Raw genomic sequence first — 24,037 nt, forward strand, 5'->3', positions numbered from 1 at the left:
AGCAGGCGGAGTAATCAGCTGTAGTGCAGGGGCAATAATCAATAATACAGTGTGTAGCTACTTTGAAGGTTTGGGATATCAGAAGAGAGAGGGAAAACCCTCTTGTTTTTAATGTATTTACTTGTGACCACAGAACTTTCAGTTTGCCACAAAACTCATGACTGTGCTGCAGAAAACATGGGCCCTGATTAAATCTATGGGCCTCTTAAAGTTAATCTTAGTTTTGTTATACTAATTATATCCAGCAGCTCTGCTAATGGAATAGCTTTCTTACTGCAGGGGAATGACTCCTCAAAACTGAGGGTTAAAGGTATCATGGGTTTTCAGGACTGTATACTGTTGTTATGGTTGTGATTGAAACAAGACGTTCACTGATGGATAATGAAGATAGAATAGCGACTTGGTTTATTGACAACCAAGATGTTTTCTAGACAATGGATTAGATGACCTTTCTTCACACTGTGCATTGCATTTCTGATCAGCATTAGGTTGCATTCCATTTCAAGTCAATATTAGGCTATGTTAAAGATTGAGAGAGGTAGTATACATACCTTAATAGAGAAGTCACTGACCTTGGTTACTTCCCTGGTTCTACATTAACGTGTTTTTGTTCTCATAAGTCTGCCTGCCTGGAGAGCACAGATCTGAAATTATTGTTGCTGTTTTCAAGGGTTTAAAAATTTCAAATTGTATAGGTCTGACAGGTTGTCAGTCTTAAGGTGATTTTGATTTTATTTTTGTACTAAGTCCAGTGACTTCTGATTTACTTGTCTTCATGAAACAATTCTGACTACTTTAGCACAAAATCTTTTTTTTGGTCAGAGATCTCAACTTAATGTATAGGTCTTCTCTCATTAGGCACTGTGGGTACGATTTTCAAAGGCACTTAAGTGACAAGGGAGCCAAAATCCCATTAACCGTCGTTGGGACTTAAGCCCTGATCCTGCAAAGATTTATACATGTGCTTAACTTCACCATCGTGAATAGCCCCATTGAAATAATGGAACTACTGTAGAACCTCAAGAGTTACGAACACCTCGGGAATGGAGGTTGTTTGTAACTCTGAAATGTTTGTAACTCTGAACAAAACGTTATGGTTGTTCTTTCAAAAGTTTACTACTGAACATTGACTTAATACAAGTTTGAAACTTTACTATGCAGAAGAAAAACGCTGCTTTTAACCATCTTGATTTAAATGAAACAAGCACAGAAACAGTTTCTTTACCTTTTTAAACTTTCCCTTTATTTTTTAGTAGTTTATGTTTAACATAGTACTGTACTGTATATGTGTTCTGTGCGGTTTTTTTGTCTCAGCTTCTGCCTGATTGTGTACTTCCAGTTCCTAATGAGGTGTGTGGTTAACTAGTAACTCTGAGGTTCTGTTGTACTCAAGGGAGCAAAGATAAGAACATGTGTAAATTTATGCAGGATCGAGGCCTTAGATCGGGGTGGGCAAACTTTTTGGCCCGAGGGCCACATCTGAGTATGGAAATTGTATGGCGGGCCATGAATGCTGACGAAATTGAGGGTTGGGGTTTGGGAGGGGGTGAGGGCTCCGGCTGGGGGTGCGGGCTCTGGGGTGGGGCCAGAAATGAGGAGTTCAGGGTGCGGGAGGGGGATCAGGGCTGGGGCAGGGGGTTGGGGTGCGGTGGGGGTGTGAGGCCTCCGGCTGGGGGTGCGGGCTCTGGGGTGGGGCCAGAAATGAGTTCAGGGTGCGGGAGGGGGATCAGGGCTGGGGCAGGGGGTTGGGGTGCGGGGTGTGTGTGAGGGCTCCGGCTGGGGGTACAGGTTCTGGGGTGGGGCTGGGAATGAGGGGTTGGGGGTGCAGGAGGGTGCTCCAGGCTGGCCAATGGGAGCTGCAGGAGCAGTGTGCAGAGCCCCCTGGCTGCCCCTACACTTAGGAGCCGGAGGGAGGGCATGCTACTGCTTCTGGGAGCCACAGCACGCACAGAGCAGGGCAAGTCCTGGACCCTACTCCCCGGTGGGAGCTCGAGGGCCAGATTAAAATGTTTGAAGGGCTGGATGTGGCCCCCGGGCCATAGTTTGTCCACCCCTTCCTTAGATGCTTATGAAAATGGGGCTACAGCTCCTAAGCCATTAAGGTTCTTTTGAAAATGTGGCCCTATATAACTAAAGCCTGATAGATTAAGTTGAGAAATATGTCTGTTAATGTAAACTACTTACTTATGTGTTATGAAGGGGAAGAAAAAGAAAAGGTCATTTGTAATAGTTGGAACCTATGCCATGGTTCTTCATCATTCCGTGTGATTGTGTATCCTCGTTCCCTCTGTGCGATTTGTACCACCCACTTTGTCAGCAAATTTGTAAAACTGTCTTGATCTTTATAAGAGAAGTAGCATTTTAATGATGAATTCAGTGTTTTTCTCATGCAAAATCCCATGAATAGATTTTAGTGATGGTTAACTTTGTTAGGAGAAAACAATGGGAGGGTCAGTGGAAGGAGGGATGGTTCTTTGAGCCTGTGTCAGTGTAGATGCTCCTGTAGGTGTGCATGCAGTGTTAGTCTTTTGACGATCAGTGTCTGTCTGGGTCACGCATGTGCCTTGGGCCTTGGGCAGGCTCCTGTGTGAGGACATAAAGGGTGGAACAGCCATGACCCTCCCTCCATTCATCTCCTACTGCCTGTGGGCAGCGAGATGAAACCCAGCACTGTCTGACCCATTTCTCTGTTGTTGCTCTCTAGATCTTATTTACAAATTTAATTGAAGAATTCATTCTTCTAGTCAAATTGGCCCTTCTTGGACTTTCCCCAAACAAAACATAAAAAAGAAGAAAAAGGACATTTCCCCCCACCCCGTATAGAGGGGATTGAGGGTCAGTTCTGACCCGCAGGAAATGACATCCACCAAACTGGAGCCAAAAAAATCATCCTCAGCTAGTGCCCTTTCCAGCAGACACCCCATACCAGGATTCAACAGCAAGGAGCAGAGAAAGACGCTGGCACCAGCTGTCCAAACATCAAAGCCCAGCACCAAAAAGCAGGCCAGACAGAGCATAAGTATAGCTCCAGGCACCATACCAGGCCATCTCATAAGGAAGGACCTAAACACCAGGCCTCCAGAAACAAATCCCCTACAGTGTCAAGGGCTGAAGCTGCGAGCTCAACCACCTGCACAGCCCAAGGAAGGAGTGGCCCAGTACCAGCCTCGCCACCAGTGCCCACGTTGGCACTGAGGAGCAGGCCCATCCCGGTCCTGAGACACATACTGATTGAGGTTTCTGTATCTCCACTGTGGACATCCTTCACACTGAGACCACTGCCGGCACCATCAGTGCCAGCACTGAGGCCACACCCACCTACCTGCGCTACCATTTGAGGAGATGTTTTTGCTGATATTAAGCCAGGATTTGTCTCCCATACAATCATGAGGGGATCTCACTGAAAGCACTAGAAGCTTCCAGTTCAGAGAGACATCCCAGGCGAAGCACAAGTGGCAGTGGGCTAGTGGTTCTCAATCCTCATTGTAAAATGCCATCTTGGCCCTTCAGGCCATAGTTGGGGCTATCCTCACATGACCTGGAGCAGATCTCTCTCCCACACAGCATGGAAGAGGAGGAGATCTCGTTCTCCAGTGTCGTCATTAACCAGGTCTCCCATGCCTGAGCCATATGTAGCTCTCCATGAAGAGGTGATATCAAAGGAATTCCAGCAACCTCCTTCTCCACCAAAAGAGCTTCCTTCAGACTGTCCTTTGATGACTTCAAGGTGTTCCAGTACCTTACAGGCTCTTCAACTCCAGCCAGGCTTGCCCTCCCCGTCAATAAGGATCTGCTCGAGCCACGCTTCCTCTGATCAGAGAATCAAGAAGAGGCACCAGGTACCATAAAAAGGCTCTGAAGATTTCTGTGCCCATCCTAGTCCAAGGTACAGAAAAAAATCCAGGTCTGCAAAGGGCACCTCTAAAGAGGAGAACCCTACGAAATAGAACCTCTTCAGGCAAAGGCATGTTCCTCCATCTCATTGCAGCTCTGTATCATGAGCTCTCAGGCCCTAGTCACAAAATAGTTTTCTTACATGGGAGAGAGTGGCCCTTTTTCCTGACACAACTCCCACCGGATTGTAAGGAGGATTGCAGCAGTCTTTGCCTGTCCTCCTGTTTAGTCGTACTTGGTCTTTTCTTGCCCTATGGCGTTGAGGTTTCTTAAAGTCTTGTTACATGCTTACCAACTGGTCAGAGACCCCAGTCCAACATGGTCCTCAGCATTGTCCTTCTAAATCTCAGGAAGCTCCCACCCGCACCTTTGAGCCTCTTTTAGAATGCTCTTTGCACTCTAAGATCATCTTAACTTCGTCCCTCAGTTGATCTCAGAGTTCCACTGAATCAAGCAATTAACTGGCTTGTCTTTTTGTTCCAGAGCCCCACTATGCACTGGCAGAGGAAATGCTACACACTCTGGATGTCTTCAGAGCCTTACTTTATTACATGGGCAGAACCCTACTTTACTTTAGACTATCTCCTCATTTATTTGTAGTCATAAACAGCCTGTGAGACCGTCCGAGCAGATAACAGTGTATCTCAACATGTCGTCAGATGGCTTGTGTATCTCTCCCCCTTAGTGTTAAGGCTCCACCACAGCTCAGTGCCAATATCAGAAATCTGTAAGGCAGAGACGTGGGTTACCCATTGACCTTTGTTAAACACTGTGCTTTGGAGTTAGCTGACAGGTCAGATGTCAAGGTTGGGAGAGCACTCTGCAGTCACCGTTCGACTGATGTAGCTGCAACTCCTAATTTTCACCATCCAGAGGTAGTTGCCAATCAACTACAGTGGGATTTACACTGACACACATTCGAAGCAGAAAGAACAGTTACTTATCCTACAATAACTGTTTCTTTGAAATGTTGTCACGAGTGTGGATCCCACAGCTGCATCTGTCCCCACTTCCGGAGTTTTCAGCAGACATGGGTTTTGGATTGTTAGGGAATCTGAGGGAGGGTTGCTGTTGCTCCACCATTTATGCCCTCACAAGGGAGGGTGTGTGTGTGTGTGGCTCCGATGGACACTGCTGTTCAGAAGGCTCCGAACTCTCACTCATGAAGAGCATGCATACTTATGGTGGGACTCTCACAGACAACAGCATCTCGAAGAACCTCCGTTCCTGGAGGGTAAGTAACCATTCCTTCCTTTTGTTGTCTATGCCAACATAGTTGTCTATGTGTGCATTATGGTATTCAAAGATTTCTCTTTCAATTGTAATGCAGTCATTAAAGACAAGAGAAAGCCAGAGGAAATGTATGTAAAGTAATGCTACGGGTCTGATTATAAACAAAGGAAAGGAAGTTCTATTTAAAACAGTCTCGTTCCTTACACTGCCACCATTTCTGCTTTGAAAAGACAATTACTTAGCCTCAGAAGCTTTTTCCTTAGTTGCCTGGGGAACAGCAGGCCCAGAGAACAGGTATTGCTGCAAGTAATGACAGATTCAACAAAAACTACATTTGATAACATGGAACAGTGTTACACACTGCGATGCCTGTTTAAACACCAACGGGCAAGCCAAGGCTACCACAGCAGCTTTAACGCCATCTTTTCTTCCTTTTGTAGACTCTGACCCTTAATATAATTTTTAAAGGGACACTGTCAAGTCATGTTGAGAAATTCTTTACTTGGTACCAGTAACAACTTTACTCAACAGAATTCTAAAAACCTACATTATTTTTCACTTGTTAGCTTTTTTGCTCTTGTTGGACAGTGAAACTTGATGGATCGGTTTCATATCTGGTTCTCATGGATTAGCATGATGCATTTGTGTTTGGTTTTCCAGCAGTGCAGAGATTTAAAAAAACAAAAACAAAACAAAACAACCTCTCCCCTTTGTATTTATTGAAATATAAATATGAAACTGTTTCTCTTCCTACAAAGATGGATAAAGCATTTTTTTTTTTTTTTTTTTAACCCTCTAATTTAAGCTTTATCCTATTTGACAGTGTCTGGGTTTTTTTTGTATCCATCCATATAGTGTGTGTCTGTGCTTATGTGTAAATGCCTATGTATGTGGCTTTTTTGTGCGGTATATGTATAGTTTGATGATACATGAGCTCTGAAGAACAATTTTGTTTTTCTTAAAAAAAATTTCAAATTCTGACATTTGAGGCTTGTTTTTAAACACTAATGTATATTTTGAAACTGGTAATGCTATTAAATGTTTTCTTTAATGAAAATGTAATGTTACATTTGAGCAGAATATTGTTCAAAGACATTTTAATGTTTTTTAAATAGGTTAATACATTTAATATTAATCTCCAACTTTTAAAACTAGTTGTATGAGAAATTCCAGTAGAACTTAATTCACACACTATTTCTGAACAAATGTGAATTTTTAAGACACACAGCTATTAATAGAATAATTGGGCAAAAGAAAGTTAGACACTTTGTTCATGGAGAAACTTGGAAATAAGTTGAAGGTATTAAGCGTGACACATTTCTGCAATTCTGGATGGGTGAGAGGACCTATGCAATTTAACTAGACACTGCCAAGGTGCTATAGAGGGAGAGCTCTCTCTCTCTCTCTCTCTCTTTCTTTCTCCCTATATACCCGTCCAAAAGTCTTTCATTCCTTCAAGTCTGGAGGTTGAGCAGCAGGGCAAATCCTCTTTTGACAAACTATCCAAGCAACTGAGGTATTTAAGAACAAAAAAACCTTGTTTATTCTCAGCAAAGTTGAACGTGTTAACTGTTACACATACAGCTATATGTACAACTTTGTGAAGAACACCCAAACTTCAGGTCTTTTTTATTGAACTTCCTTCTACTTCTTGTTTAAAAAAAATGCTGATATCTGAAAATACTTTTGAAGTGAATAATTGAGGATGCGGTGCCAAAAATCTCCACAAAGTCTCTTCAAACAAGGCTAATTTAAACCTTTTTTAGGATTTGGACACTTTTTTTTTTAATAGGCTACATTTTAGAATTAAAGTCAATTTGTTGTTCTGTATGACCTACAGGCTGGCCAGCTGTTTCCAGTCCCAGTTGACTAGTAATAGCTGTTGAAATAGGTTTTCTTTTTTGTTTGAACTGACCCATTCATTCCTGTCTGTCATCTGTTTTTATGTAACACTCTTTGGTTTAACATTGTTTTCCTCCCACCCCCAATTTTCCCCTTCCTTCTCCTTGTTGTAAACTCGTGGCAGGGCCTGCTTGGTGAACTCATTCTATTACAACAGCAAATCCAACAGCATGAAGAGGAAGCACGCAGAGCTGCTGGCCAATATAACACGGGCTCTTCCCAGCAGAAGCGAAAGGTGATGGTTCAAAGGGCACTATGTACTATATTCATATTAACCAAGTACTTCAGCCTCCTTCATTTGATGTAGAAGATGCTAATTTTAATCTGATCACAGGCCCAAATAATTATTACAAAAATCTTTTTGCAAGAGCACGTGGTGTTAAACTGGTCCTGCTTCCTGTCACTCTACCTGGGGTGCCATTAAATGACTGTGGATGTTCTGGGGGCAGTCTTATAAGTCATTTAACATCCGTTTCTGAAACCTTTGTTTACTTCTAAATTGACCTGTAGTTTGAGTTAATATATTTCTAGAAATTGGATTTAGGGAAGACAAAGAAGCCTAGTCAGCCTTAAATGGAGTGCTGATTTAGCTTCCCAACTCGGCTATCAGATGCTGTATTTATCTCAGACCTCTCCTAGTTCAGTTTATTCCCAGGGGGTGAAAATTCTATCTAAAACAACCTGTCACGTCCTATTAGGATGAAACCATAAACATTAAACTCCCCGATATAGTTGCAGTGATAAACATAGCCCGTGACAAAATTAGTAATAATACAATAGTGAGCATTAGCCGGTTACCAATGTCTGATGGCTAATGCCTGGGCAAAATCTGATATTTGTAAATATAAACAATATATTGACAAACACCTGTCAGGAATGGTCTAGAGCATACTTAGTCCTGGGGACTGGACTAGATGACCTCTCGAGGTCCCTTCCAGTCCTATGATTCTATGAAACCTAGTTTATGTATCTCAGTAGCTTTCTCTTGCCTAGCTTCCATCGTAAATCACAGTCCAAGCTGATTTGGTGTAGCTATTCTGTTGGTCATCTATACATTATTTTACTTGGTGCTACAGTTGGATTTTTAGCATTAGCATGTTGCTGATAGGGATAATTTAGTAGTCATGGGTACTTCAGAGCTAATTTTTGTAGCCAGTATAATCACTTCTGTGACTGAAAATACAGTTATCTGTAGTTCCCATGTCCATAGAACCTACAGTTCATTCTGACTTTTCACAGTTCCATAGCTTTGGAATTAACCACTGGATACACACCTTTAACACTCTCTGCATCTGAGGTTGTATCCGAGAGAGAGATGGAGAAGACTTGAAATAAAGTTCTATACATAATGTTGTATATAGCCATGGTTTTCACCAAAGGGCCTGAAGGGGTTTAAAATCCTAAAGCAGTTTGCATTTTAAATGTCAGTACTCCAGTCTGTCTCCAGCATCCTTTGTCAAGCTACTGTTAAATGTTAAGCAAACATTCCTTGCCACATTGCAGCTCAAGAACTACCCTTCCTCCTCCTCTGTACAACTATGGGAAAGATGAGTAGTGAGGGGGAGGTATGTTTCTTCATGTTTCATTTTTTAGCTCATTTAGGTAGTGCACCTGTGGGGTTTAGAGAAAATTGACCAGTCCTGCCCTCAACGAGACAACGTGATACATAATAAAGATGCTGGAAGTGTAATGCACTGGAGTCTGACTACTCTGAGAAGAATTTGTCCAATAGTACAGGGGTGGCCAGCCTGAGAAGGAGCCAGAATTTACCAATGTACATTGCCAAAGAGCCACAGTAATATGTCAGCAGCCCCCCATCAGCTCCCTGCCCCGCCCCAGCACCTCCCGCCCACCGGCAGCCCCTTCGATCAGCGCCTCCCCCTCCATCCCTCCCCGCACCTCCCGATCAGCTGTTCCTTGGCATGCAGGAGGCTGGGGGGGGGGGATGGGGATGGGGAGGGAGCAAGGGCACGGCAGGATCATGGGAGGGGGCGGGAAGGGGTGGAGTGGGGGCAGAGCCAGGGGTTGAGCAGTGAGCACCCCTGGCACAATGGAAAGTTGGCACCTGTAGCTCCAGCCCCGGAGTCGGTACCTCTACAAGGAGCCGCATATTAACTTCTGAAGAGCCGCAGGTTGGCCACCCCTGCAAGAGTAGGTTACACAGTCCTTTCCCACTTCCCATCCAGAGCAGTGTTGCTGGTAAAAACCAGGGATACCTTTAGCAGACTAAACCTGCCTGTTTGTTTACTGATTCCTCTGCATAATAAGAGTGACTCCTTCAATTCCTTTGTCAGGTAGCATGCAAAGTCTGTATTTAAGCAGAGCTAGGTAGTTTTTTGTCTTGAGCGCAATGTGTTAATTTGACTGTGCTGAAGAGACTACATTCTGAAACAGAAAGCCAGAACTTTTCCACAGAGTAATCCCCACTTTTTTTCTAAAGCCTTTTAAGAAGAGTTCCTATTTGTGTCGTGTTGGATATATGAAAACTTAAACCGTTGCTGGAAAGGGAATACAGTACTTGATATTTAAACTTCGGCTCCATTTTTTGAGGAACTAGCAAAGAGTTTATTTTTTCAGGATTAATCTATTTCTACAGAGAATTCCCCATCATTATTGCTCTTTGCAACTAATTCCATGGCGTTGGAATTGCAGAAAAGATTTGATGTCTATCACAGTAAATAACTTAGTCCTGTAAGGGAAAGTCCTAAATTTATGTCCGAAATGCTTGAGCATCACATTCCTTGTAGAAGTATCAAAGCCGATTGTAACATTTAGATGTGCAGTTTTGTGTGCTTTGATGCATGCCAGTGGCAAGGAATGATGATGCGTTTTATTTTGCTGCAACTAACCCATTTGTTTTGAAACAAATTGAATGACTGGGTAAACAGAGCACTTGCTGTACACACCTTAAAATGAGGATGTAATAATGTAAAGATTCAGTCATTGGGCCAAACTCTGTCTTGGCAGAAACAGGTGCAACTCCCATTGAAATGAACCAAGTTGCTCCCACTTATGCCAGGGCTAAATTTACTCACTTTTCTTTTGCAAGCTGATATGTTACCTGTCTACTTGAAAATATGATTGTTTCATTTCCATTCCTCTAAGCCTGAGTGTTCCTGTTCCTTTCCTTTAATATCTCATTGACATTGTTGTCAGAATGTGTAATGAACAAACCAAGCAGCAGCAGGACTTGCATGCACCATGTTATACAGATCCTCCTCACAGTGATATAAAAATAATTAAACTGCAGAATCTAAATTTCCCAGATTTTCATCTTCAGTCTAGAACAGTGGATCTCAAACTTTTGTACTGGTGACCCCTTTCACATAGCAAGGCTCTGAGTGTGACCACCCCTTATAAATTAAAACACTTTTTTATATATTTAACACCATTATAAATGCTAGATGCAAAGCGGGGTTTGGGGTGCAGGCTGACAGCTCGTGACCCCCCAAGTAATAACCTCGTGACCCCCTGAGGGGTCCCGACCCCCAGTTTGAGAACCCCGGTCTAGAATGTTTGTATAATGTAGATTGTCTATTTTAGATGGAAATTCATAAAAATATTACAAAAAGGGCACCTGATAACTCATCTATCATTTTTAATACCCTCATACGCTTGTAATTCTTTCCCTTTTATTGCCCACTTGGCAAATATATTTAGCTGAGGGGTTTGTTGTAGAGCAAGAACGCATATGGCTGCATCTCTCTGTGCATTGATGTTTTCAGTGATGCCACTGGGAATTGTTATAGCTCTTAATGTTTAACCATCAGATGTTCGTGGTTTGGGGTTGTTTTGTGATATGTCAAAATAGTGACAATCGCCCAGTTTTTTAAGGTACTTGGGTACCTAAAGATGCCGATAGGTGCCTCCTGGGATTTTCAGAAGTTCCAGGACTTGGTCCCTATCTGGCCCTATGGTTTTTTTTGTCGTTTATGGTTTTTTGGATGAATTGGAATGACAAAAAATTTATCCACACAGCATTTGAAATAAGATCTAAAACAAGTAATAAATGGATTTGTATGTTTTGTAAAAAAGTTGACAGTTTCTTTAGTCATGTCAGTTATCAGGCATGGGTGACCATGTTATTACTTTGTAATTTGCTGGCAAATACTGCAGTTATGACTAAGGCTACGTTTTAGTCATGGGTATTTTTAGTAAAAGTCATGGACAGGTCACAGGCAGTAAACAAAAAGTCACGGCCCGTGACTTTTCCATGACTTTTACTAAAAATACCGGTGACTAAAACTTGGGGGAAGGTGCTGCCGGGAGGCCCCGCTGTAGCGGGGGAGGGGTCGGTGGAGCCGACAGGCCCCCTACTTGGCTCCGTGCCGCTCCCTCCCTTCTTCCCCCCAAGCAGCAGAGTTTGGGTGTGGGAGGGGGCAGAGGATTGGGGCACAGGACGGGATGAGGCAGGCTCTGGGCATCGCTTACCTGGGGGGCTCCCCAGAAGCGGCGATATCCCCGTCGCTCAGCTGCTAGGCGGAGGTGTGGCCAGACAGCTCTGCGCGCTGTCTCTGCCTGCAGGCACCGCCCCCGCAGCTCCCATTGGCTGCCTCCCAGCCTGAGCTGCCTCTGAGCCAGGTGCACCGGCCACTGCAAAAGTCATGGAGGTTACAGAAAGTCATGGAATCTGTTACCTCCGTGACAAACTCGCAGCCTTACTTATGACCAGTGTAGAAATGCTTGAGAATATTGTTGTGAATGAAATATTCAAAGTGAAAAATCTGAAGGTGCTAACTACAGCCAGGCATAGAAACGCCAAACAAATGAACCACGTAACTTAAAGCACATGAATAGTTCCATTGAAATCAATGGGACACACAGGTTCAATGGGAAATCAATGGGACTGCAGATTTCACTGTAGTGTTCTGCTGGTGCACATTAGGCCGTGTCTACGCTACACAGTTAGGTCCACCTAAGGCAGCTTACATCAACCTAATTATATCAGTGTACACACTACTGCCTGGTCCTACCAGTGCAAGTGTCCTGCTACACCAACATCATAACTCCGCCTCCACAGGAGGCGTAGAGCCTGTCGGTGTAGTTAGGGTGATGCAGCGTCTGTGTAGATGCTGCGTTAATTACATCGGCTGTTGGCTGCCTTCTTGTCAAGAAAGCCAGGCAGCTAGAGCCCGGCTGCAGGGAGGTGAGAAGCCTGGGGGGGCGGAGAGGAGCTGCTGTGCGCCCAGCTGGGAGCTGCGTGGAGCTGAGAGCCCTGACTCTCAAGCCTGGTCTACCCTGGGGGAAGGGGGGGTTCGAGCTAAGTTACGCAACTTCAGCTATGTGAATAACGTAGCTGAAGTCGACGTACTTAGATCGACTTACCGTGGTGTCTTCACCGCGGTGAGTCAACTGCTGCCGCTACCTCGTCGACTCTGCCTGCGCCTCTCGCTGAGCTGGAGTACAGGAGTCGACAGGAGAGCGCTCGGGGGTCGATTTATCGCGTCAAGACTAGACGCGATAAATCGACCCCCGCTGGATGGATCGCTGCCCGCCGATCCGGCGGGTAGTGAAGACATACCGTCAGCCTCCACACTGCCCCTTTTCAGTTGGTGGCAGCACTCCTTGTGAGGACACGCGCCACTGACAGAAGGAGGGTAGCGTGGACATCTGCCCCCGCAGTAATTACTGTGGTGGCTGTAAGTCGACCTAATGTGGGTCGATTTAGGGCTGTAGTGTATACATGTCCTGAGTTCTGACATAGTCTGTAAGTTCCTGCTAGAAGTGTCTCAATGCTGGGTATTTTCCTGCTGTATATTGTGGCACGTCGTTAGAGGGCTGCTTTCTAGGAACTAGATTAACCCCTCCTTTGTGACCGACAGCAAATTTCATCCCGTGTCTGAGAAGAGAGATTAGTGCATTATCTGCCCACCTACTCCTGAAGTGTAAAATGCCTTTAGTGGAGAAAGGAGAGTTGTGCCCCACCTTGAGAGCATTCTTAGGATCCCAAAAAAGCATTGTTTATTTTTCCTAAAATTCCTCAGGCATTTTCAGTAACCGTTTCAGGGGAAGAATATTGAATATTTGTCTAGATATCTAGACAAATTCTGTTTTATAGTATACTATATTAATTCATTTATAGTGAACAGAATGAAAGGATGCCATAACAATGACTGATGTAATCCCCTTCACTGTTTCATTAAAGATTTATCAAACCTCCAGGAAACACTATTAAAAAAAGCTTTCTTAAATGCTTTTGAGAAGAGGGACATAGCTGTTCTTTGGATGTCTGCATTGCCCAGAAACATTTTCTGTATTTATTTTGTGTGTGTGTGTGTTTTCCTCTTTTCTTCCTTCACTGTTTCCTTTGCTTCCTGTCCTGGTCTGCCCCATTATATCCCTGCGGTGCTTTCTATTTGGGTGGGTGGGTAGATATATCTCTGTCTGTTTAGACATACTGTGTATTGCTAAAGGCATCAAGCCACCTTCCCTGTGCTGAACTCTTCTTAGTGCCTGTTGTATTCAGGTGCTAAGAGAACATGTTTCCCGTGCTGTTGGGTCCATTGGTGGAAACAGAAGGTGGTCCACTTCCAGTACTTTATTTTCAAGGATCAGCTAATGAATAAGAAAATAATTGGATATAGGGAGGATTGTAATTTGGCATTGCCTATTGCAAAGTTAATACATGGTCATGTGTATCTTATAGGTTAAGTAGCTCCAATAAGGCAGTTGCCATGAAGAACTGGGAATTGTTAATCCTCCAAAAGTTACTATGAAATTAAAGAGTGACTGCATTGGTTTGTGTCCTGTAAATGACACGTTATCCATGCATTAAGTTGATATTCTTTGACTTCAAGCTAATTCGTTTGAATTGCAAATATTTAGAGTGACTTCATTATAAAGTTGAGTTGAATTTCTTTATATTGATATTATTACTTCATTAACTTTTCATTTATCATTCCTTCTTAATTGTCCATTAGGCTTTACATTAGTTTTAAAATACTTGCATGATGCCTATTTTTAGTATTTTATGTTGAACTTGTGACCTTTAATTAGGAAGAAACAGATTGAAAGTTCCATCTGTTTTTACTTTCTTTTTTAGATCTACTTTACTTTACAAATTCATTTTTGAAAGGATTTGACTAGAAATCCCTTCATGTTTGCGCAACTATAGTAAGATCACACTTTAATTCACTGGACACTGAAAAATTTAACATTATGTTCACTCTTCTACATTGTTTCCCACATTTTAATACTGTCTGAGTGACTATGCATGCTAATGTAAAGCATCCCATCAAGATTGCATACTGACAAATTAAAATAGTGGAACAGTAAAATATACGTAATACTTTTGCACAATACAGTGTTCCTTTTAGAACTTGGCTACATAAATAAATTAATACGGTGCTCAGTTGTGTACAAGACACACAGAATTTGATCCCTTTGACATTTATAAACCTGACAAGAATGCACTGCATGATCTATAGGATGCTGATAGTTTAGAACGCTTTTATGTATTGGCATACCTAGTGGGGAGTAGTGTTGGAACCAAATTGATACGAGTTAGTATTTGCATTTTCAAAGTGCCGTACTAATTAAACAAATAAATATTTAGGCCCAGACAATTCGGCCACGTGACTTTATCAGTCCCTTGGTGGGGGAGAAATTCTCTGAGGAAGCTACTGAATTTTATTTATCATTAAGCCTGATTTCTCAGTATCTGGTCCTGAAGGTGTTAATTTTTCTACTGGCTTGCACAAAGATTTAGACTTCATTTTATAGAATCTTTCTGCTTTCGATGGAACCTTTAGCCACGTTAAATGCCAAATGATTATTTGATTTAAGAACTTAATTTGATTGGAAATGCATGCTTAATCAGATATTTTATGTTTAATAAAGCTTCTGGTTTGGAATTCAACTGCACACTGAGGATAAACTAAACATATGTGCTGTATAACCAAGCAATGGTCGTGATTATGTTTCTTAATGTTGTAGGTCTCTGACAAAGAGAAGATTGATCAGCTTCAAGAAGAACTTCTCCACACTCAGGTATGTACTGTAGTCCTGGTAACAAGGAACCAAAATTCAGAGGACCATATGTGCAAAACTCAAATTTACTAAACAAAAATGCACTTAAGATATAAGACATCTTGCAGAAATTGAAGGAATTTTTTAAAGATTATGTCTGGATCAGAAGCTTCTACAATACAATTGATACTCCATCCTGAATTGGACAATGTGTTAGATTTCCCTTTTTTAATTTTAGAGTTTTGTTGATTTGTCTTGATTTTTGATGTTTGTTTAGCTGGCATACTTTTGCTATAGAAAGGAAATTGGATTATACATAACAAGATGACATTTTAATCTCTTAATCCATGAAATGACATTTCTAGGAGAGACACAAAGCTCTTAAAGTGCATTAGACAATCAAGCACTGGGGATCTGAGTGTGGAACAAGAGAAAGTTCTGTAATATTAAAAACCACAGAAGGTGGTATGCTGTTCTGTTTATAGTCACAGTAGAATTCACAAGGACCGGTATGTTTCCATTTCTTCCAGAAGAAGAGTTGCATTGTTGGCATAGACACAATTAGGATATGTGGTTCTCTTATCAGACAAGTTTATGCCAATCAGTAACCATTTCCCTCCCATTTAAAGCTGTTTTTATAAGAGGTGTTGTGATATCCTTTCAGTGTGAAAAGCTGCAAAGTTACAGAATGTTTTCCTTGGGACATTTTTGTCCATTTATCGACGGACTTTAGCAATCTGAAGCCGATAGAAGTGCTCAGGAAACTGTCTTAAAACCTTGAGCCTTGCTGACAACTACTGGCAGAGCTCTTTAATTTTCCACCCTTTTCAGATGACCAGCCCTTTTTAATTTTATTTTTTAAACTATAAGGGCTTTAAAAATGCTCAAAACCCTGACATTTTACAACTTCTAAAACTGCCTTTTTCCCCCTTGAACTGTAACAATTTAAAATCGTCTGCCTTTCACGTCAGCCAGGAGTGAATCGGAACAGTTGTTCTAGAAGCTGTGACAGGCAGTAGGGCCACAGTGTTCAATTACGGACCTAAAGCAGGCTTCTAAAGCCACATGCAGACACTGAATATAAGGATCTTTTTCTTGGTGATGGTGAGCACCCACAACTTCCACTGATGTATTAGTGACATCTATGGGAATTGTGGGTGCCCAGGACATTTTTAATAAGGTCTCTCCTTGTTCTCTCCTATCCCTGACTTTGATGTGTTTCGAGTGTTTTTTTGATTGTTTACAAATTTTCATTTTATTCATGATGGAATGTATAGTCAAGTTGGTTCTTCAATCTGTCATTTTTGAATAGTTTTCACTTGGTTATGTAGGATTTTAACAAGCTTTCAGTGGTAAAATATTTTTCTGTGGTGTGGAAGGACTTGTTCAGAGAGTTATTTTTTTTTTCCATATAATAAAATTCTTAGATAGGGAAAAGTTTGCTGATCTGTTCATACTGTTTTCCATGATTGCTTTATTTGTACTACTGTTTTGTAGCTGAAATATCAACGAATTCTTGAGCGCTTAGAGAAGGAAAACAAAGAACTAAGAAAGCTGGTGTTGCAGAAAGATGACAAGGGCATTCATCAAAGGAAGCTAAAGGTACTATATCCTATAGTTACACAGTCGTCCCTCAGAAGTGTCAGACCAGAATTAGCCCATGAGCTCTACAGTGCTTCATTAATACTTATTTAGCAATTGGTCTTTTAGCATTATAAATGGATCTTAACATTTTTAGCTATTGATGAGTGGACTTTACATTTAAGGATACTGGTTAAGCAATTTGAATGAACCTCATTTCTAACTGTGCTTTAACTGTATGTAATTACATGTGTTAGTAACTTCATAACAAGAACACAACTGAAGTTACTAAGTATCTTGAAGGTTACACAAATTAAAAGTTGGATTTGTGGTTTGTGTAGTATTATGTAACTAAAATCTACATTATTTTTATTTAATTATAAAAATATTCTTCTAGCTGTTTGTATACAGTTCTCTAGCACCTCCATGGTTTGAAACGGGACTTTGAAACTTGGCAGAGGGGTAGTTCTGAGATTGAGGAAGTGTCTTTTGATGGCCCCATATAAATCCATGCAGATTTAACTATGTAAAGAGTTGTTGAAAAAAAAACGCCATTTTCAAGTGTTTTGCAGAGTATAGTTTGTTCTTCACTTGCTGTCTCAAGGTCTGAGCATTCTATGAACACTGTGAGTGCACCACCCCTCTGCAGTGTCCCTCATGTAGAGTACTTCCAAACGAGGCACAGACTAAAATGGATCTTCCTCCTGGGAAGCAGGAGATCATGAGTTCGTCTCACTTATACCGACTGAGGTTATTAGTTATTGGATTCTCAACTCTTGTGATCGAGCAAACCCTCTACACAAGCTGGAAATTGAACCTAGATCTCTTATATGGAAATCCATCAGTCACTTAATTGCACTGTTTCAGAATCTGCCAAGCAGAAGTACTCGGCTGTGCTGTCTGTAAAATGGGGCATGTCGTGTATATGTACCCCATTGTTTCAGTAAGCTAGAAATCCTCCTGCACAGGATATCAGACTACTTCTGCTGCCAGTTATTGTAGTTAATACTTTAGCTAGAACGGAAGAGGTCTGAGCTGTGGCACTGGAGGTTTAAGCCTCAAACCTTGATGAGAGTGTAAGCACACAATAATCTTCTCTTCTAGGTCTTCAAGGTGAAAACTGTTGGCATTTGGTTTTAGCTCTTTTAACCAGTTGAGTTTTCTCCCCTGTATTTCAATTCTTTTTAGAAATCTTTGATTGATATGTACTCTGAAGTTCTAGACATTCTGTCTGACTATGATGCCAGCTATAATACCCAAGATCATCTACCTCGGGTAAGTCAGTGAAGTCTTAAAGGGTTATGTTACTTCATGGCGTGACTACTATAGAGTGCATGAAAAAGTTATAAGTATTGGTTTGCAGACCCCAGATTAAGTGTTGGGTGATTTTAATCTTACATGCAGAAAAAACAACCTAGACATTTAATCTAAAGACTTTCATACATCCCAGAATGATAAAAATTAGAGCTAGTCCATGCAGGACTTTTCCCTATAGTGTAGTTCTGAATGTTTTGTCCATTTCACTTTTAAATGATTGGTCAAACCAGCAGCCTTGAATATGAACCCCTTGAAATGCTGGGTGCTGGTGTCATTTTTGGTTTTGAATTTCTGCATCCATACATACCACTGCAGTTTGGTACTAATTCAGATCCAGATTGAAAAAGGCTAACTTTCCAATTCATATGTGACCAAAATCTTGCGAGAACAGACCATGTGGCTTCATCACCATTGAACCAAACCCTGAATTAGCCTTGAACCATAGACAAAGCCTGATCCAGATCCAGACACTGTTACTTTGCCCTATCTCTAGTTTTAAATGGCCTAAGTAGAAAAACTTTTGCATGAATAAAATCAGTTGTTAATCTATTAAGGAATTCATTATTTGTGGCAATACTTTTGTTGTCAAAACTAATCAAATATAACCAGCTCTAATATGAGTTCTCAATTGGTTGCTACAGTGTATCGTTTAACTAAGCTGTCCTACTGAAGAAACTGCCTTAATTATGAAAAGCCAGTGACTACTACTACTTTCATTTAAGGTTGTAGTGGTTGGAGATCAGAGTGCAGGAAAAACCAGTGTGCTAGAAATGATTGCTCAAGCCCGGATATTCCCTCGAGGGTCTGGGGAAATGATGACACGTTCTCCTGTTAAGGTAAGAAACAGTATCCTAACGGTATTCAAAATATTGTAGCGTATCCAAGTACTATCAATTCACTTAATCTAAGCTAAGTTATCTTTGTTTGAATATCTGATTATTTTAAAGCATTCATCATAAATGTGCTGTTGCATTGTTACTACTGATGGGCTAAATCCTACCAGTACTTACTATCAGGGTGTAGCAGTTACTAATGTGAATGGTCCCATTGATTTCAATTGGGGTTACTCACACTAAGTAAACACTATGCCTAGATGTATTTGAAGAATTGGGGCTTTAATTTTTAAATGAAGAATAATACATAAACATGTGCTGCTTATGTCTGTACATATTAGTTCTGCCTCATCCTCCGTTTTGATGAATAATATTTTCCTAACTTCCGGGGTGTTGTGAGGAGAAATGCATTGAAAAGATTGTGAAGCGCTGTGCGATATACCGATGAAAAGTGCTATATCAGAGCTGGGGGGTGTTGTTATTAGTTGTATTATTATTGTGCAGAGAGCTCCTATGACATCAGTGAAAGAAGGTGAAAAGAATCTTTTTAACAAAACTTGCTGAAGGTAAAAAGTTACTAGAAACCGATTGTGCAGATGGAAAAAATAAATAAATAATACTTTTAACTTTCTGCTGTTGGATGAAATGCCACAAATATGAAAATAACACGTGTCTGACTGTTAGGAACCGGCCCAGAGACCAACAGACAGGAGTTAACACTATTCAGTACTCACACCAGAGACACCCGCTGGTTGAATGAGCACGGAGACTGAACAAGCCTCCTAGTCCTAGAGGTAGTCAGTGCAATCATGGCTGAGACACAGAACTGAAAGCTTGTACAGCCATTGTCCATTCCCAAGCCTACAATTTTGGCACAGAAGTTTTTAGTAAATGGCACAGTGGAGGTGCAGGAAGAAAACTAAAAGGCACAAAAAGGTCACCAAATAATGTATTTTTATCTGCTTTTTTTAACAAGGAAAAGCGATACTTTCCCCCCTTTTAAACAAACTGAATCAAATGTATCAAAAATGATGTTTTAATCCTTGTTGCTACTAAGAAATATGACATTAATGCTTTCCTCCCCCGAAAAAATAATTTAAACAGTGACTTTTGTTGTTGGTAGTATGTTTGGTTACAAAAGAAAAGAACTGATGCCAAAAAAGTGTACTGTTTAGGGTGGGGGTGGGTGGGAAATAACTGTGGACTATATAGTGGGGGTGCTGAAAGGTGAGGCCCGGGAGAGTGGCAGGGAGGTTGGAGAGAGAACCCACCCCTTACTCACCTGCAGCGGCGGCTCCTGTCCCGCAGGGCTGGGCCCATCTCCCCAGACCAGGCATTGTGACCTGACATACACAATCACAGCGCCACTCTGGTTTAGCATGTTCCTCGTCTCCATCTGGGGGCTCCAGAATGACCCCACCAGCCTGACGCTCTGCCCCCAGCACCTGCTCTCCCCCCTCACACATGTCCAACCTTCCTGAAACCCCTGATTCCCCTTCCCCCCACCATCCCTCTCTCTACCTTACCCTCCCTGCTGGCCAGCCTGAGGCCCTTGGGTGATGGATTTGTCCAGCTTCCTGGACCCAGCTGGTCCCCGGTGCCAAGAGTTGCTGCTGCCTTGGTTTTGGCAGGTGAGGGCCTGGCCACCATCATGCGGCATGATGCAGAGTGGGTGCCAGCCTGTAGGGCTGGACCATGGCATGTTCCCTCCCAGTCACGTTTTAAAAAGTTGAGGGAGAGGATGGCCCTTTGGTTCCACCATTGCTGGTGCCTCTACCAGGCCCAGCCCCGCAAGACAGGAGCTGCTGCTGTGGGATGGGCTTGTCATGGATTTTATTCAAATTCATGATTGCCATGAACTCCGTGCCAAAATCATAGCTTTAGCCAGTTCCAAGAATGTCTAAAGGATTTCCATGTAGAGAGCTGTCAATCAAGCACCTTTCTTAGGTAGTATGTTCCTTTAAATAATGATGATAAATGTTAAAAACCCTTTTGTTGTTTGTTTTTGGGGGGTTTCTGTCTTGCATATCTTGGCTATTAAGATTTTATTAGTTACACATCTCCTCATCCTAAATATTAGGTAACGCTTAGTGAAGGTCCCCACCATGTGGCTTTGTTCAAAGACAGCTCTCGGGAGTTTGATCTGACCAAGGAAGAGGATGTAAGTACAAGAAATGTCTTGAGATGAATGTAATCTTGATCACATTTTTGTTTGGTAAAATAGATGTCTGTAGTGGCTGTTGCCCACTGAGTATAGGGATTAGAAGACTGTTGAGCAAAGACGGGCACTTTGTTAAATGTTACACTACGTTTCAGTGTCATTGCTATCTAGAGTTGAATGGCAATGAGTGTAACAAAGCCTGCTCCCAGGTACGCTACTGAGTTTTGCGAGTCCTAGAGCAAATCAGTAAACCTTTCTGTGCTTCCTTTTACCAAACTATAAAACTGATATTCTGCTTACCGGCTTCTCCCGTGTGTACTGAGGCCTAGTCAATGATTGTAACAATGACCTTTGGATAAAGGGTGTTATATGGCTGCTAAGTCATCTTGTTTGCCAGTGTTGATGTCTGTTCTTGAGTATTCAAGTAATATTTGCCCGTGATGAATATCATCTGATATCTTTATGTCAAAACAGCTTGCAGCCTTGAGAAATGAGATAGAGATCCGAATGAGGAAAAGTGTGAAAGAAGGATGCACTGTCAGTGCTGAGGTAAGGCTCCCCATTCATTTCATGCAGAGTCTCATTTGTACTTGTCTCATCAATTATGAGGCTATGTCCAACCAGTTTGTAGCTATTTCAAGATCTTGTACTGTATAAAGAAATGTATTTATACCATAAAAATTGTTCTGTTCTCAGGCAGCATGGTCATCTGACCTCTTATTTAAAAAAAAAAAAGTGTCATACCCCATGGTGAAAAGTTTCATTCCAACTTTGTTTTACAGACCATCTCCTTAAATGTGAAAGGTCCTGGTCTGCAGAGAATGGTGTTGGTAGATTTGCCTGGTGTCATTAGTGTAAGTATAGAGCAGTCAGTTAATACACTCTTACCAAAGGAGAAAATCTTTCATTCCAATCTCTCTTTTTTAAAATATATTCTATTTTTTTTAAAGACTGTGACATCAGGTATGGCTCCAGACACTAAGGATACTATCTTTAGCATCAGCAAGGCCTATATGCAGAACCCGAATGCCATCATCCTTTGTATTCAAGGTAAATTAGGACTCTAGACAATAATCAAAATGGCATTTGCTTGTGCTAATTAAAACCTTGCAGTGTATTCTTTAGATCATTCATCCAGATTTCTAGAAAAATGACCCTGAACAGAAGTCAGTTCTTAATTTCTCAGTGCAGTTTTAGGAAATGCTGTGGGAATTTGCACTGTGGGTCCCACAGTACACTCTGTGATGTCTTTATTTTTTCTTAAACTCATGACATTGTTTGACCCTTTTGCCACTAATACAAAGAAAGCTTACATTTTTATTAATTTAAAATATAACCAAGACAGTGGTAGTACTGTTTAAACTCAAGATTTCCCCAAAACAGTGTTCCTAAGCTAGCAGACAACAGTAGAGAGATTTTTATACTGAGAATTGTCATGTACTTTTTCCAAACAAAATTTTACTGAATAGTTTAAAGTCGAGGTGTATTTTAGTTTTGGTGGAAACTTATTTTTATCATTAGTCACCAGGAGGCAAGGATTTTTTGATGCAAAGAACATATGCAAATTTGCACTGCTTGTGCCAAAAGCTAAATAATGAGGGGCATTCTATCATTAATATTTTGAACTTAAACAATTAGCTAAAAAATAACTGTAGTGCCCACTGAGTAGTCAAGGGTTCAAAGTGCTGTATATCATACAATAGTTCTTGAAATGGCATCTTTAAAAATCTTTTCAGATGGGTCGGTGGATGCAGAACGCAGCATTGTCACTGATTTAGTCAGTCAAATGGATCCTCACGGGAAAAGGACAATCTTTGTTTTGACTAAGGTGGACCTTGCTGAGAAAAATGTGGCCAGCCCAAACAGGGTGACTATATAAGCCTTCTATTCTTATGCCACAGCATGAAGAGGGACACTTGTGCAGAAAATTGTGGTGCAAATACAAATATAAAAGTTCATCTAACTTTTTGGGAAGGTTTTTAAAAGAAAAAGATGTCTGTTAGGGTATCCAATATGAGGTTTTTATTATTTTTAATCTGCCCAAGTTTTTGCTTTTACCGACTTCTGCTATATGACCCTGGTCAAGTAATTTCAACTCTGTGCCTTATTTTCCCCATCTGTAAAATAGGTATAATGATATTTACCTTCCTTTGTCAAGTGCTTTTTGATATACGGGAATAAAGTGCTAACTAACTTGCAATTATAATTTAATATTATTCTTTTCAAAACATTTATTAGTTATAGGTTTATGTAAGTCTAATTGTTGTAAGAACCTGCAGTCCAGTCAACATTAAATTTCAAGTGGCTTTCTATCTTCTAGCTATGTACTGTGCATTTTTTATTATGTTTTTCCTATATTTGTGTCTTTCCTTTAACTATAATTTTCAGAGTGCAGTAAAACCTCTGTGTAATCTCCTAAAAAAGTGTTAGTCCTGCATAATCTATCCTTATATGTTGTTTAGATGTTTTAATATTGTATTAATGAAATGAGAGAAGGGATACAAGATCAACATATTTTTGTACTTATTTGCATAGATACAACAAATTATTGAAGGTAAACTCTTCCCAATGAAGGCTTTGGGTTACTTTGCAGTCGTTACAGGAAAAGGTAATCAGAGTTCCATGTCTGGTTCTTTTCTATTTGTTGATACAGAATCAGTGTCTAAATGGAATTGTTGTGGCACTCTCTCCTTTCTCCAGGAAACAGCTCTGAAAGTATCGAATCTATTAAAGACTATGAAGAGGAATTTTTTCAAAATTCAAAACTGTTGAAGTATGTTGCTATTTATACTTTATATATAAGTGAATCTCATCAATAAATGCTAGCATGCATTCCCGGAGCTTAACTTTGTTGCAGACTTGTAGTGTGAAAGCACTGTGTGTATGTTGCAATGTCTGCTAATCCTCAAAGCTTTGGGTGGCAAGGAGAACTATCCTTTCAGACGTACAGCTGTGCGGTCCACCTTCAGTGAACTGAAGAGATTCTGCTGACTTAGCAACTTATACTTTATCTGCGGAAAGAACTATGATTCATGCTGCTTAGACACTGAAATCCCAAACTTTCCCTCTGGGGTTACAGGGTATATGGTTTTTTTTCTCATAATTCAAGGAGAACTCCAAATACAATTATGTACACTGGATATTTTGT

General features: G+C 41.2%; 1 protein-coding gene across 1 annotated transcript in view; it reads left to right on the forward strand.

Annotated features, from left to right (window-relative positions):
* The window catches only part of OPA1 (OPA1 mitochondrial dynamin like GTPase), an 88,660-nt gene that overhangs the window by 16,817 nt on the left and 47,806 nt on the right, over positions 1 to 24,037 (forward strand). The window contains exons 6-17 of the mRNA XM_065410326.1: positions 7,154 to 7,264; positions 14,965 to 15,018; positions 16,495 to 16,599; positions 17,767 to 17,853; positions 18,618 to 18,731; positions 20,809 to 20,889; positions 21,364 to 21,438; positions 21,672 to 21,743; positions 21,840 to 21,939; positions 22,626 to 22,756; positions 23,425 to 23,497; positions 23,590 to 23,662. Coding sequence (XP_065266398.1) covers positions 7,154 to 7,264; positions 14,965 to 15,018; positions 16,495 to 16,599; positions 17,767 to 17,853; positions 18,618 to 18,731; positions 20,809 to 20,889; positions 21,364 to 21,438; positions 21,672 to 21,743; positions 21,840 to 21,939; positions 22,626 to 22,756; positions 23,425 to 23,497; positions 23,590 to 23,662 — 1,076 coding nt within the window. The remainder of the gene's footprint in view (positions 1 to 7,153; positions 7,265 to 14,964; positions 15,019 to 16,494; positions 16,600 to 17,766; positions 17,854 to 18,617; positions 18,732 to 20,808; positions 20,890 to 21,363; positions 21,439 to 21,671; positions 21,744 to 21,839; positions 21,940 to 22,625; positions 22,757 to 23,424; positions 23,498 to 23,589; positions 23,663 to 24,037) is intronic.

The sequence above is a fragment of the Emys orbicularis genome, chromosome 9, assembly GCF_028017835.1.
Source record: "Emys orbicularis isolate rEmyOrb1 chromosome 9, rEmyOrb1.hap1, whole genome shotgun sequence".
NCBI lineage: Eukaryota > Metazoa > Chordata > Testudines > Emydidae > Emys > Emys orbicularis.